General features: G+C 41.3%; 1 protein-coding gene across 3 annotated transcripts in view; it reads right to left on the minus strand.

Moving 5' to 3' along the window:
* Nucleotides 1-16,856, minus strand: part of LOC125885054 (microtubule-associated tumor suppressor 1 homolog) — a 96,956-nt gene that overhangs the window by 17,597 nt on the left and 62,503 nt on the right. For all 3 annotated transcript variants that reach the window (XM_049570442.1, XM_049570433.1, XM_049570454.1), the window contains 2 exons: nt 10,976-11,094; nt 10,257-10,604 (listed from right to left, as the gene is read on the minus strand). In XM_049570442.1, the coding sequence (XP_049426399.1) occupies nt 10,257-10,604; nt 10,976-11,094 (467 nt within the window). The remainder of the gene's footprint in view (nt 1-10,256; nt 10,605-10,975; nt 11,095-16,856) is intronic.

Below are 16,856 nucleotides of genomic sequence, written 5' to 3' on the forward strand. Positions count from 1 at the left end.
GACCTGAAAAAGTAAAGAAATTGCTTTTAAAGGTTAACTCCAATAAAAAAGATAAAAGATATGATGTTAAGATAAAGTCTGTCTCAGTGTTTTTATAACCATGCTCTGAGACATCAAGGGATGCCCGTTATATACAGCACTTTATATACATTTCACTCTTCACATCTAACACTGTAAGGCTGCTGACACCACACCAACACACACACACACACACTTGTAAACATGTGGACCAGCACACGTGATCCTGATGAGCGTACCAAAGTGCACTGCTGCACTCCAAAGAAGAACATTATGATCCTTTACTCCCACATCTGAATAAATTAGTCTACCATAACATTCACTCTTTCCGGCATACACAGTGAAATCTGACTGCAGCCGCCTCCTCCTGCCCTGTCGCAGATGACAGGAACAACCCCCACCATTTTTTGCAAAGTAACTTAGTGAGTGCTGTGTTGTCCTGTTTGTGAAATCAGTGGCTATCCACTCTGTCTTAAGTGGGATTTTACTCACTTTTGTCAAATTCTTAAATCATTTAAGCATTAGTAATGACTGAGATGGAAAGAAGTGGGGCAAATGAACAGTTGCTTGGTGACATTAACGGGGCTTTATGTAAAATTCAGAGTGTATGAGTTCTCTCCACATGGTTCTCAACATGGAGGTGGCCGAGCCAGCAGCTAGCAGCTAACTCCATAAATAGTGCTAAACAACAGCAACAGTGCTGACAGAACAAACCGGTGGGGAACCTGGGGATGTGTGTTTCCACGACGATTCTGTCCTGATATCAGCAATAACTGCCGCATGAGCGCAGTACAATATGGCGACGATAAGTTAGCCAATGGGATACACACACACACACACACACACACACACACACACACACACTAACATCCACATGTAGCCAGACCAGTTTACCACAACAAACCACAGAGAAGCTCGGATTACAACACACACACACACAGTTAGCGTGACTTTATTCTGTGCTCAGGATGCCTTAACCCCACTACATCTTATAGCAAATAAAGGTTTGCTCCTCTATTACGCCTAAAAACACACCAAGGAGTGGCAAAGTGTGGCATGTGGGCTTTTTTCCCTTTATTTGATGGGACAGATTTAGTGTGAAAGGTGGAGAGAGCGTGGGGATGACATGCAGCGCAAGGACACAGCCTTTGTACATGGGGTGTCTGCTCTACCAGGTAAGGTAAGTGAACTTCTAATGACTAATTGCGGCCAGAAAATATGAGCAGCCAATCAGTAAACAAAGTCCTGTAACATGTTGACCTTTGTTACAAAGAATTTCTTCTCACCTGAAACATATCAACATGTCTTCTGGACACAGATCAATATAATTATTGCGACAAGCTTTACTTCACTGCTGCTTGGTGCGTTTTCAGCGTTAATGCTCTGAATGTCACACACAAAAACACTGACATAGGCCTGAGCAATCTGAACAGTCTTCTAGCAAGACATTCAACATCTATTGATGTTAATATGCTGTTAGTGAAATGTTGAGTGCTAGCTTGTAGGCTGTATCCCCCGAAAAGGGTGATTCATTTCATCAGTGGACATGGTGTCCTGCATGAACAGCAGCAATATTTTTGTTCAAATATTTGTTAAAATATAATATTTTTGTTATTCTGAAAGAAGAACCCGCCTTAAACTGCCACCAAGAATGTCCACATGTCCTCATACAGCCTTCGCAAGATGACTACTGACTGTGTCCTAACATGAATACAACTCGTCTTGGTTCACTGCTGTCATTTTTTGTGCCTTTACGATGAAGTAATAACTAAAAGTAGAATGAGCCAGAAGCAGCTGTGCATTGATGCTAGAGGAGCGGATAGCCTCTAAATAACCATTCTTGTGCCCCACAAGCCAATCATAACAGTGGGTGTTCCTCTCCCATGCAAACCAATGATCTACGACCGCCACACACACGAACGCACGCGTAAAATAACAGCAGCTTTACAACAGGAGTAGTGGAATTTACAATGGAAAGCGAACGTTTGTGCTGCTGCATTTTTGCTTTCAAACACACACACACGCACACACACACACACACACAGAGTCATAAAGACCATCTGTTGTTGGAGGGGTCAGTAAAGTGAAAGAGCAGACACAGATGGAGGAAGCGGTGGGAATAGACAGCCGAAAGGTACAAAGACAGCTTGTCATGACAACATTTTCCTGACAGTGAAAATGTAAACTCAGAAATATGATTATAGGAGTAGTGATAGGAAGCGTTCAGGTCCTGTTGTAGCCTTTATGTCACATTTCATAACTCAACCATGACATTCATGATCCAAACCAGACGGTGTCATGTTGTTTCTGAACAGTCTGGACTGAAAAACCAACAGCTAATGTGACCAATGTGAGAAACAAGGCGGAAAACACATGCAGCTAGAATCCTGTAAAGTGACCCAGCTGTAAAATGATTTCATAATCCCTGACGTCTCCAGCGTGTTGATCACAGACCAGCAGAAGTGAAGAGAAAGAAAAGAGCAGCAGCAGATTGAAGTAAAGCAGAGCCCCGTCTGTGGCAGTAAACACACACACACCTTGCGTTTCTTCTTGCGCCGATGAGGGAGGGCCTTGCTGGGCTTTGCATGGGCTTTGCTGGCCGTGGTGCCCATGCCTCGGTCAACGAAGACACACACACACACCCTTCAAAGAATGTCCTCAGTCCTTCCTCCTTCTCTAACTGATTCCCTCCCTCTGTCACCAAGGGACAACACACACTGCCAAACACACACTCTCTCTCTCAGTCCTTCTACTGAATGAGACACTCTCTGTCTACTACTGACTCAGCCACTTCTACTCCTCCCACTCTGTACCTGTTCTCCACCCTCCTTCCATCTGTTTCTCCTCCCACTGCCTGGATACTGTATGATGCAGGAATGCAAGTTATTTCTGCACCACCTTCCTTTTATATCTTTACTCTTATCTCCCTTTGTCGTGTTCCCTACCAGTCGTTTACGCAGGAAACTGGTGTTTCTGCATTTAGCTCATGCCTCTCCTGACTTTACTCATGTCCTTTCTAACTTTCTACTTATATATTCCTCTGTCTATTTAAAGTTTACATTAAAAATAACTCACACTGAATCAGTCATATAAATTCACTCTGTGGTGAAGACAGTTTATCTTTATGGCACAAACTTAAGTTTTACAGCACTGCGGAGAAGATTACAAGCTGGGACTTCTTAAATTTAGGGCAGCACTTATCTATCTTCCCCTGTTCACCACGAAACCCTGCCAGCACTCTGTAACAACATTGTCTCAACACTAACATCAACACAGAAAAGACGGCATGCTGCAGAGTAATAACAAGCTCCTTCTGATGGGAACACGATGGACAATGAATAACAGTCTTCATCCCTGAAGCATGATGGTTTAGTTTCTATCTGTGTCTATTTGTTCACCTAAATTAACTAAAAACAACAAAGTTATGTTCACTTGAAAAAGGGGATTAAAGCTAATTTTAAATGTGACCCAGTATGACAGCAGTATCATTTATCAAAATGTCCTCAAAACCTTCTAAAAATCACTTTAACACAAACAAATTCTCTACTGTCCATCCATATTGGTGTCAAAACAGTATCTACCAGAGGGGTGGACTTGAGTCACACAACTTGGACTCACAGTTTTGATGACTTTAGACTCAATGTGACAAAAATCTGAAAGACTTGCAACTCGACCTGGACTTTAACACCAATGACCTGTGACTTTACTTGGACTTTAAAATACTGAAAACCTTCCCCCAAGCACGAAGATTAAAAAGCATATTATTTAAAAAGCGTGTCACGGATCAATTCATTTCCCAACTCAACTAATGTTAACACACATTACTCCAAGTTAGCCAATAGTTAATCCACTGGATCCACTTTGTTTGAACCTTCCGACAGCATGAAATCAAGTCGCAGGCAAAAACCATGAGGAACTGACGTTACATTACCGAGCAGCAGTTGGAAAAATGATGCAAAGGATCATTTCATTGGAGTACAAGAAACATGTGGTTGTCAGCAACAAATGATTGGCAGTATGCCATGTCACAAATTATAGACAGAGCTGAGGTGGCTGCGATGAGCGAATTGTGGTCCTAGTTAATAATTTTATATGCTGTGAAAGTGCAGTCAGCAGCACTGCTTCTTTGTGATCAAGTTCAGCTGCAATTGTTTTAACAAATACAAATTATTTAAAAGCATCCATGATTTTTTTTGCATGTAAAATGGCAGTTTGGTGACATTATGATTTGTGTAAGTGCTGTTCATCAGTTTATAAGTTAGTTTTATTGTTAGATGGTGTGACTTGCTACAAAACAGAGAGAAATATGTTTCAGTGTGATGTTGAAGAGGTTGTTAAATATGTGAGGTTATTTTGTTCCTGTATATTTTGACCTCTGTGAATCTTTATTGCTCCTCTGCAGCTACCGTCTATATGTGACAAAAGAACAGGAAGTGAAGCTTTTATTGTGAAACTTTCAGTTTGAGAAAATAAACAAGGACGGCGGAGCAATACAGTTGTTTTACCGTTTGTTAATTGGCATTGCTACTGAACTGACATGTAAAGCAGTCTCCTGTCATCATTAAAATGTGGTTAACAAAGATGAAAACAATGAAGACTAAGGATAGCCACTGCAATTTGTTAAGGACTCAAAACTTAACTTTTAGGACTTGGGACTTAAGCGCAAAGACTTGAGACTTATTTGTGTCTTCCAAAACAATGATTGGTCGCATCTCAGATGTGCCAGAGAAAAGTGACAATGAGAAATCAAAACAAACAAAAATAAATAATCTCTAGCTAATTCATTCAGTAACTTTAAAAAAACAACAACTATGTAATTTGGAATAAATTTTAATGACACTTTCTCATAGAGTTTCTGGGAAATAAATCCTTTGTACATTTACGGTTGCCAACATATGAAACACTCAGAAAGTGCAGAAAATAAATAAAGAAGTCGAACTGAAAACATGAGGGTTGCAAAGGTATATCGGTTTTAAGGTTTACCGTGATATGAAAAGTTACGGTTATCATACTGTTAACATTTTGCCGGTCTACAGTATTAAGGGCAAAAATGCAACCTGATGAAGAATCTCACCTTCATTTTTTTATTTTCATTTTACACATACATCCATTAAAATGTTTTTAAGTTTCAATTATAACAAATCTTTTGATCAACCGAGAACACTACTGTTTTTATTACTTTAACGGTCATTATAACTGATAATAAATAATCATGTTACACCATCTACTGTGATACTGTGATATTTTGCGAGATGGTTATCATACTGTGAAAACCTCCTAGTGTTGCAACCCCAGTGTGGGTCTTTCAGAGTGGAGTACACGCACCACCCACCAAAACTAAAGCCTCATTAAACCAAACAGCCCCACCCCCACCCACAGCCCACCCTGAGGGGAAAGTAGCTCTGCATCAAGTGTGCAGTTTATGCTCACCAGTCACCTTTTAAGTGTGTAGGCCAGATTAGATAGCATTGGTATTCATGCTTCAGATAAAACACACATTATCTCAGACATGCATATCAAAGTGCTCCAGGGCTTAAACTGCAGCTGCTGCATTCCTCCGCCCCTCCCTCCCCTCTATTCATCACTCCCCCTTCACCTCCACTTTCCACCAGGCCATCCATCTAATCAATAACCCAGCCAGGGAGGCTCCTGCCCTGTGAACCTCTGAGAGCTCGCTCACAGCTGATCTTTACATGCTACAGTCCCATTGTACACACTTAGCTGCTGGAAAACAGCCACAGAAATTGAGCAATTATCCTAATACACAAAACCATGCTAATCAGGTCCCGATTCAAACAGTCCATGCTGAGAGTTATGTAACAGTTAACATTCGCACACACACTCATACATGAGCTGGTTGTTACTGCTGATAGCAGGTTATTAAACAGATAAAGAGCTGTTTTCCCTCGGAGAGACATGCAGGGAGTTATATCTGTCCTGAGCCTCTCACACTAACACACACCAAGGACAAGTGTGTGCGTGTGTGTATGCGTGTGCGCCTTAGGTGTATGTACATTTTCATTATCTTCAAAGCAAGAATAGAACACAGGCCACTTTAGAAATATTTGCATGTGTTATCAGTAAAGGTTCACCTTGTACGAGCATGTGTGTGTTATTGCTGCCTTTGTCAGCATGGTTGGATATAATGATTCTACCACGGTAAGTATTAAAGGGACAGTTCACCACAAAATCAAAATTACTAATATTTTCCTCTTATATGTAGTGCTATTAATCAGTTTAGATTGTTTTGGTGTGAGATGCTGAGTGTTGAAGATATCGGCCATAGAGATGTCTGCCCTCTCTCCAATATAATGAAACTAGATGGCACTCGGCTTGTGGTGCTCAAAGTGCCCAAAAAATACATTTGGAAAACTCAACAGCAATGTCTCTCTCCAGAAGTCATGACCTGGTTACTCAAGATAATCCACAGACCTTGTTGTGAGCAGTTTCATGTAGGAACTATTTTCTTTCTACCTAACTACACCTGCCAACCTTATCACTGTGCAGAAAGAAGTGTACATCCACTGCTAGCTCACTGAACATAACAGCTCAGCCGAGTAGGGTGCCATGTTGTCTGTTCCTAGTGCTCGGACTGAGCTGGGTAAGAAAGCTTTTATGTGCTCTGCTCCTCTCACTTGGAATAACCTCCTAAAATATTTGAAACTACGCAACCTGGTCCCTCTGCCTGATTTTAAAGCTCTCAAAAGTACAGGGATGAATGAGTCGGTTGGGTCTTGCCATTATGTGTAGGTGCTCTGATATTTCTACGTGTTACTGTGTATCTTTTATGTGTTTTTATTGTGTTGTTGTTTAGCTGTAAATTTTTGTGTGCTGCTGTCTCGGCCAGGTCTCCCTTATAAAATAGACTGTTGATCTCAACAGGACTTACCTGGTTAAATATGGGTTAAATAAAGAAACAAAAAAATCAATGTTTACATCTCATATCACAACCATGAGCCTCTTGTCCATGAGTAGATGCACGCTTCCTTCTGTGCGGCGATATGGTTGGCGGGTGTAGCTCGGCAGAAAGAAAATAGTTCCTACATGAATTGTAATGTTGACTTTTTTTAAATACGTGCTAAATAAACAAACAAACACACTCCAAAACAGTCTAAACCGATAAATAGCAGGTAAGATTTTAGGGTGAAGTGTCCCTTTAAAGTTTCATATTTTGCTTCAATACTGTGGTTTCATAAGAATTTAATATCATTTATATCGTGAGAATTAGTGGTTAGAAGAAAGTGAAGCAGAGTCTGATTCCTGCAGTGAAAGGCAGAAATCTACACAACATGCAGCTACAAAACAAGTGTGTACAATGAACTCAAGTGTGTGTGTGTGTGTGTGTGTGTGTGTGTGTGTGTGTGTGTGTGTGTGTGTGTGTGTGTGTGTGTGTGTGGTTGTAAAGTCCCCTGAGGTCTCACAGACTAAAGGCATTTGTGTTATTCTGCCTTTGCTCCCCCAGCACCTTCCGCACGAACAACATGACAGTTCAACCAGGCAGAGTGAACGAGAAGAGAAGAAAGTTCAAAGTGACAGAACTCTATCCAAAGTGCTGAGTTCATGTACATGTATAGGTTTAAACACACACAATCACACACTGAGAAAACAGGTCTAATGACAGGGTTCACACACTGGATCACTTGACAAGGTGCGCCCAGCTGAATGATAGTTATTGTGGCTGAACCAAAACGACTCCCAGTGATGTGTGTTTGTGTGCATTAATTTTCACTTCATATTCATTATGCCCTGCAAACATGACACCACTAATCCCTGTAATCAGAGAGCAAATATTTACTCAGCAGCCTATCCATGTCCGGGACTGTATGACTGACACATCCTGGTGCCTGAACGGACCAATCAGAAGTCTCCAGCACATGAGGAACCAGCCCACTTCAGTATAAACTGACTCAGTGATGTTTAACCCCCTTAACAGAAGTGTTTAGAGACTAGAGCAACAAATACCTGCGCCTTTTATTGGAATTATTTAATTCACTTTTCTTGGATGTACCTGTCATCACCTCAGTGGAGATACTTTATGCGTCAGCCAAAGGAAGACGAGTAAGAAGTGTGTTTATACCAGGAATTAATAAGAGTGTTACATTCAAAAACATCAAATCAGAGTTTGTAAAAACAACATAAGTGTTTGCACCACAGAGCCACACATGAGAGAGCATGCCTCTTGAGAAGTGTCATACAGGCTCATACCACTCACACGCACTCACAAATCCATCAGCACATCAGTGTCAAACAGCAGCAGGATGTTTCAGTGGCATCATGTGTTGTTGTTGTTAATGGCAGCTGGGTGTGGACTCAGACAAGCCTCTCCCTGCTTAACGCTTCCTACTAAAAACAGCCATTACTCCGCTCCTCCTCTACAAGCATCCCAACGAGCACCTTAAAAACAGCAACACCGTCATATCACCGACAACTGTGCGTGATGCTTTAATTACAGGCTGTGGGTGCTTTGCTGTAAAATGCCAAAGGGGAAGGATGGTGTGCTGATAACTGATAGTTTCCCCTCATTTGCCCCCTTGGAGCTGCACTAGACTGTATTGTATTTACATGTACAAACACATCCACCTTATCTGCCTTTAAAGTGGTGCACCAGACACACTGTAGAGCCACCATAGTTACCAGAAAGTGTGGGGGAACTCTCGCTAACAGGAGGTACGATACTGGCTGCATCCAAAAATATTTTCATTAAACAGAAGATCCCATCTAGAGAAAACTAAAGTCAATAATGAGGCTGAACCTCCTACAATACAGCCACAGTAGACAGAAAGGGACACCATTTTTTATGTTCTCATTATAAAGACTTAAACTACCGCGCTGGTGCCGTGGAGCTCCAGTGAGACATAACATAAATAACAGATAACAATCCAATCACCAGAATGAAAGGTTGGCATCGCACATTTCTGCAAACCATAGATTCGTTACATTTGCATGTTATTATATGGTGGACACCTTAAATTTTACGCTTCAACAACGTGTGGTTAGGTTTAGGCACAAAAACCACTTGGTTATGTTTGGAAAAGATCACGTTTTGGCTTTTTGGGACATAATTACTGCAGGAAAAGCAGAAACGGGTTGTTTGTAGGTCTCAAACAGTGGTGTGCAGCTTGACAGACATTTCACCCAGGTGTCACACCATCCACTGTCCCCTCCCTCCTGATGCCAAAGTCAGCTCATATACTGTCACTTTGAAAATGTTGATATGATACGTGTGAAATATACAAATGTAATGTATTCAAGGTTTGCAAATTACTGTGATTACTGTGTCAGGAAACTTGAGAAGAATCTCCTCATTAAAGCTGAACACAGCTAGACCTTGCAAGCTAGCTACGATGTTTATAAGGCGGTGACTAATGTTGGCCTCTACTGATTATGAAAAAATGAATAATAACAATAAAAAATGAAATCCCCAAATTTCCTTCCAACTTACTCTTAGTTTTTTGAAAGCGGGTCACAGTTGTGATCTGAAGGATTTTGGAGACACTAACTAACAAAATCAGAGGGTGTATCGTTGTGAGCAAACCAGATATGCTCCATTGAGTCCTCTTTTCTTTTAACTTGTAGAAAGAAGCAATTAACACTATTATGCCCCTAAATGCTCTCCACCTTTCAGCCCTTAGATTTATAACTAGAGACAGCTATAGCACTCATCATAGTTTTCTATATCCCCTTTCTATTAGAAATTGTCTGTTTTATGTCGTTATTAATGTACTTAGGTTTCGTGTGAAAATGAGATTGCGATCTCACCAGAATTGACCTGATTAAATAAAGGTTTATATATATTACTTGTCCTGGTATTAATGTCAGCTGGTCAACAAGCTGAGTGAAATCTGTTGTTTACGTGCACTGACTGTCGCATCTTTACCAAGGTCTCTCATTCCCCCCGGTATAAAAAAGTTTACACTTCACATTTATCCTGTAAAGTATGAACTCTACTGGTTCATTTCATTATAAAATAAAAACATTGCCTGGCCATATCCGCAATGTGGTCAATATGCAAATCAAGCAGCTTGGGCTGATTTCCTGCTTGGCCTTTCTTGCCAACACGTCTGAAAATCTCTATTAAAATATTTCTCCGAGCTATCCTAATTACCCAAACATTATCACGCACCGCAGCACTGGACGACTGCCATTTTTATTTGTCACACAGCCTGAAGCTTTCACTCCACAGCAGGTGATGTGAGTGTTTTTTCAGTGTTTGGTAAGCGCAGAAATAAGTGAAGTACCTCAGTGAAGAGATGCTGGATGACTGTAGCCAGAGCCTCCACTCTCTTATTCCCCTGGACGAGTAGCTTCCTCAGCTGGATGATGGCTTGGTTCTTCTTCTCCGCCTGCTCTTTGCTCTGGTTCTGTTTAGCTGTGACCATCCGCTCGGCCACAGCCGCCCCGGCTGCTGCTGGCTTGGGTGCATTCTGCAGGCGGGATACTGCTTTGGGGCTGGATCGTGACCCAGTTTTTGCTTTGGACCCAAGAGCAGGGGCTCCGGTGGTGCCTGACCCAGTGTTGGTGGTATCAGTGGCAGGCGCTGGGAGAACTGCTGGTACTGGTGTATTACCATTCACCACGTCCGGTACCTGTGAGTAAAAAATACCACATAGCATTCTAAATAAAGATATTAAATCAGAACACCTGATTTTGAGTGAAATATATCATAAGTAAATGTCCTCAAATGAACCCATATACATTTGATTTATCATCATGTCTGCACACTTATAAAATGCTGAATGACAACTTGTCCACATGAGAAGAAGAAATGTAGTCAAGAAACACAAACATAAAGAGCAAGGTGACTTTATATTATAGTTAAATGTGGATGCTCCTACCCTCTGTGGCTAATTGACTGTTGAATCAACTTTTATCCACCTCAAAAATGCCTGTATTTTGCCCGTGACTGAGCTGAATGTGCGTCCTAAAGCTCAAAATGTTAAAAAAGAAGAGGACGTACCAGGTCAGGTGGAGGTTGCTGCTTCTTCTGGTTGTTCCCTCCTGCAGGAGCTGCTACCTGCGAGCTGCTGTTGGTGTTTGTGGGTCTTGCCGGTGCCTCCCGGGGCTTGTTTTTGTCCACTGCAAGAGAACGGCGACTTCTTAGTGTGCGGGTGGCAGGCGCAACATTCAACATGGTGTCCACACACATGCAGAATACTCCCTCAGCCCCATTAACAAAGAGTAAAGCCCCACAGCGCAGCAGGGTCACAACATGAAACTACACTCACTCATCCTCTGAACACAATAACAACCAAATACATGTGTGTAAAAGAAAACAGAGGAAAGTGTATGAACACACACAATGTCGGCCCATCTGGACTTGACCACCACAACATCAAAACACAGAAAACATATAAACATAGCCCACACACACACACACACATACACTCGTCTCATACGTTTGCTCTGGTCTGGTAAACGAGAATACGCCCTGCTGACTGTAGAGACTGATGCATCATGGGATTGCGTGGTAATGATGGCAAATGTGTGTGTGCGTGTGTGCGTGATGGGCCCTGGGTGTGCATTAAGGAGTGCATTACCAGAGAAAAAGCTATTAGAGAGAGACAGAGAGATCAACACACATCTTTTCTGTCTCCTCCTCTGCTCTCTTTCTCTCTCATCTCCTCCATCCTTCCCTGCACTTATTGGCAGTCTGTCAGCTCCACTGCCATCAGAGCTGCATACTGATTGGAAATAAATCCCAGCGTGCTTCAGTCTGGGGAAATAAACCTTAATACAGTCATCAGCAACAGTAACACCACTGTCAGTAATCACATACTTGCAAAACTCACACTTAGACTGAGCTCTAATCTCATCTGACCAGGCTTTAACCTCTGGGGCTAAAAAATGAGGCTAATGTCTAAGTGGAATTCAGGAAGAGCAGAAGAAATGTCCACTTGTCACCAGGCTACCTTATACAATGTAAAATGTCATAGACTTGTGCTAATGATGTTAGCATCTGTTTGGAAAATGTGTTTAGCATGAGACAGTTGTTTTGTCAGTGAACCTTGTGAGTTGTAATGGAGCCAAATTTTGTGACATCACCTTTGTTAAATGTTGCTGCTGTCCCTGGCCTCATATGAGTAGAGAGAAGTCCACTAGCTGCTAGGCTAATTCATACAATGTGAAATGCCATAGGCTTGTGCTAAAAACATTAGCATGTCGTATTTGCGGGGAAAATGTGTCCAGATAAAGACAAGTGTTTGTCTGTGAGTGCTGCGAGTTATAGTAAAGCTGATTTGTGTACCTGAGTTTGAAATGGTCTCAATTAAGCCATGTTTAATGTGTGTTTAAAGTGTGTTTCAGGTGTGTCAACTAAACTTAACAACACTTCACAGAAACCGCCGCCGCCAACTAGAGTTTTGGAGGTGTAATTGCAGAGCGACGCAGACACCACTGCTCAAGTGCTCACAACGGCGTAGGGTCTCCAACACAGTATAAATCCCCCTTAAAAGTGCCGAAGTGCCAAAAACTGCACTTCCTTTAATGGCCACCTGAGACTGGCTCAATCCCCTTAGAACCCCCCCCCCATAAAATGCACAACTAATAGTAGCGATAAACATGTTTAAAGCCTGATACAAAAACTGTTTTGGTCTCTATGGCTAATTTTAATCTTCTTCTTTAATCTTTTTATATAACTCAACCGTTTTAAGGATTAAAGTTGGGCATAATTAAGGGAGCGGCTGCTTTGAGTGACAGACTGTGGTCTACGCCTCGCAAACAGCCTGTGTGTCAGATCCAAACACTCGCTCCTCCACAGCTCCATCCTCTCGTCCAGATTCAGAGTGATTCTTTATTGTCCTCTAAAGAAGAAATTTGCTTTCACAGGCTGTACACAATCAAACACTTAACAAGTAGGTAAACCTCAGAGTTTTGGCTTTAGTGCCTCTAACCTGGAAATTTAAAAAAATGCCGTGACCATTTCAGCCACATGCCTCAGATCAGTCAACAGCAAAACTGAATTGCAACAGCTTGGTTTCAACGAGTGCTGTTTCTATTCTTGTTTCTAACACTATATGTATCTTAATCTCAGGTTGATTTTTATCCAACTAGAAAAACCAATAACCTTTGCCTTGCTATTGTTATTGCTGAAGCCATTGTGTCATGAATATGTTCTATCTTATAATTACGTTGTTTTTTTTTGTTGTTTTTTTCTGTTTGTTTTTTTTTCATAATTGTGTCTTTTAGAAGATAGCAATTATTCTCTGTTTTGTGCCCAGGCACTACAGATGAAAATTAGCTTATGGCCTTCTCTCTGGTGCAGCCAAGTAGATGTGCACTGTCCCTGTTAAATTAACTGATAAGATATAAACTGGTTTTCGCTACAGTTTATGGGTTTAGTTACACTTTAAAAAACACCCAAATATGGTCACTTCTGGCTCCAAAAAACCCCCCAAAAACAAGATGGTAACAACCAAAATGCCAAAACATGTACAATGTATATGTAAGACATATATACAATACAGCTTCCTGTGACAAATCACACTTGCAACAGAGATGTGAGGTGCAAAAAGCCTCTAAATAATTCAGTATTCCCCAGCAGACTCTGGTGTGACGTCACATAGGTTTTCCGTGCAGACGTGCAGTCACTGGGCCAGTAATACAGTGCTACCTGCAGGACCATGAGTGTTGTGTTATCTGGATTTTAATGCTTTGAAAATGAGTACTTTTTCTGAATCCTGGGATTAATGAGTTGAACATTTCACTCTCAAATTTTAGTTTCATCAGGAGCAAAATTCAGTTGGTCTTAGCTGAAACTGTCACAAAAGGTATTGTGAGATTTCAATGGATGAGATTGTTTGGTAAAGTGATGTTTTATTCTTGTTGAGTGAAAAATGATGCACCGAATTTACCTTTAAAATCTAATTCAAATGCTCCTAGACTCATATAGGTCTGTACTCTGCAAATAGACTTGAGGTAACTTCCTTAAAGATACTGCCACCTACTGGCAGCCACTGAGCAGAACATGCTGGTCTGTGTGAATGTTTCTAATCAGAGCGTGTGGGAGAGGAACAAGAAAGGTCAAACATAATTGAAATGGATTGGACTGCTGAACACTTCTGTATGGGAGCGATTGGGGGGAAATCATTAGCACACACTGACAGCTAAAAGCTGTAAAACACGAACTCGATTTAATCTATGAGTCATCATCAGCAGCATCTAACGACAGAAGCAAACATCCTGATGAGAGTGCAACCACCTGCTGCTGCGGTCTTACAGTGAGACACTGAAGGACAAGCAGGAGCAGTGACACTTATTAGATGTGTATGTCTGACTTTTTATAGTCTAGCTGATCAGCTCAAATTTAAAACAACGATTAACATATTTATATTTATATTCATAAAGATCTGAATGTAACACCAGTATCAGCAGGACAGAACGTTCCAATCATTATTCCAGTGTGTGGAAAATGTTTGTGAGTGTAGAAATATGAAGGCAGGTGAGAACATTTTGTAGTGCAAGGGAGCAGTTGCTAAGACAATACATCTCATGTTGAGTGTCTGCCTCCTGTTGCAATGTGTGACGGGTCTGTGTGAGTGTGTTGGAGATGATGTTTTGTACCTGGGTTCTGCCAGGCAGTCATGCAGAGCTGCTGAGCCCAGACTGAGAGAGAAACAACACAGTTAGCATGCACATCACGTTACAGAAGCACAGCGGACGGGAAAGGACAATTCCTGTGTTGTCATGAGAGTCTCCTCCAGTACACAGTAAGATGACCTTCATAAATATGATGAGATAAGAGAATCATCATATGAATTATTGGAAGGCTGTGTGACAAATAAAGATGTGATGATAAAGATGACATGCACTGAAAAATTTGACAGTCACATACCTTTGTGAAGCTGTTTTATCAGTTTGATAGGCATCACCATCATGTCAGCCATCTCATTTGTACCAGTCTCATGATCACTCAGTGGGATTGTCTGCTGTGCATTTAATCACAATATAATCGAGGGGAAACCAGTGAGGGACTGGGGAGGATTTTGGGAGTGGAGGAATGAAAACACTGGAGAAGCAGTGGGGGCTTTGTGTCGACCTGTTTTTAAAACAACAGCAAATATGTCATGTCTTCTCTCTAAAATAGCGACTGTGTTCAACCACCTGCCAGATTATTTCACTTTGGCTTGGAAAAAACAACCTCCTTCACATCCCATGGACTGCAACAACAGCTATGACATCATGGGGGGAATAGGGGTTTCTTTGTGTTAGTCTCAGTTAATGTTAGTGTAAGTTCTCCCCTTTGTGTTTAAGTTGGTCTGATCCACCACTATATATGTTGCTCCATCATCTCATTTTGTTCGGTCTGTTTGTTGAGCTCATGTCTAGTTTTGTTAGCCTTTTTTTAGCAGAGTTATGTTTGGCTGACCTCTTTTAAGGGCCCTGTAACTCAAACTTTGTTATCTTTAGTCATTTGCTTTGTAAAATGTAGTTTTTGAGAAATAAACCCACCTGTTTTTGAGCTTTAAATCTGTGTTTTTGTGCTTTGACTGCTTGGTCCATGACAACATCTCAGATGAAAATACAGTGTGTCCCTTATTATGCATCATTGTCCTTCTTTGTTCTGCATTAAACAGTGAATAAGTATATAATTTGTTTTAAAACTGTGTCAGCTTATTCATTTAAAAAGCAGCAACATAATAGCTGAGAGTTTATTTATGAAGCAGTAAAATCAAAACAAATGAAGTAATTTGCAAAAACAATAAAAATGTTGGTGTTAGTTTCCGCATATCATCCTGTTGAGCCACCCTTAATCACCACAAGGGAAATTCGTTCACAGTGACAGCCCTAGTTTAATGACAAAGTCGAGTCGAGTTTCAGTGTCAGTTTGAGTTCGTTAACAGCTGGGTTAGGATGTTTGTCACTGCTGATTTGTTAGCTCTTGCTAAATGGGTAGACACTGAATTGACCGTCCTCCATCTGGCGTGGAGTCGGCACGGTCCAGAATCAGACCCTCAGGGCAAGGACTTAATGTAGGTATCATTTGATTGGAGATGTTTCAAAAGTACTTGGTACTTGAGTGAGTCTGGGGGCAGAAGTGAACAAATAAACAGTGAAACGATCAAGTTGTCCTTTGTGTTATTTAATAAAGTGATATGACACAATAATAAGAGTAACAGCAGTCACCTGGAGTGTCCTCCGTAGCAGAATAGATTCAGCCACATAATATAATTGAAAGCAAAGAGGAGGCCTCCAGTTCACTGATAACTGTCATGGGAACAGCTACAAAATGTGTTCAATGACACAGTTCACTTCAGGTATGAAGAAAGGGAATATTACATGCCCATTGGTGGTGATGACAAATGTTGCTCCTACATAGAACAGGCTCTAGTGTTGTGGCCGCATCTTTAATAAGATCCCTCATTAACACAAACTCAGACAAGTCCTCCATAAATTGGACCAGCTGAGGCAGAAAACTGAGTTTACTGTACGGCCACCCGGAGCTGGCCAAATTAAACATCACAGACGCAGACAGATTAGTGCTGGATTATTCTCTATGTGTGTTTGCAGGACAAAAAAAGTGTGCCAGTGAAGCATGGAAGAGGGATGGCTCACCACATACACACACTACATTTAGTTGTAGCAGTCCTAATCTCCTTAATCTGTCACTCAAATGGATAGAAATATAATCCATCCCTTTTTATGAAGAGGGAGATTCCAACAGAAGTTTGATTAGGGCGGGTATTTTGAACTTTGACTTCACTGGGTTGGAGTTTCCTAGAGATTAAATTGGCATCCCATAATCAACCACATCAAGCACAGCAATTAGCTTACAACAGTTATCTCCTGACACATTGAAGGAGGACTGCACGGCTGGAGACATCAAGAGTGCTGATGATCAG

The sequence above is a fragment of the Epinephelus fuscoguttatus genome, linkage group LG3 (genome assembly GCF_011397635.1).
Source record: "Epinephelus fuscoguttatus linkage group LG3, E.fuscoguttatus.final_Chr_v1".
In the NCBI taxonomy this organism is placed as follows: Eukaryota; Metazoa; Chordata; class Actinopteri; order Perciformes; family Serranidae; genus Epinephelus; species Epinephelus fuscoguttatus.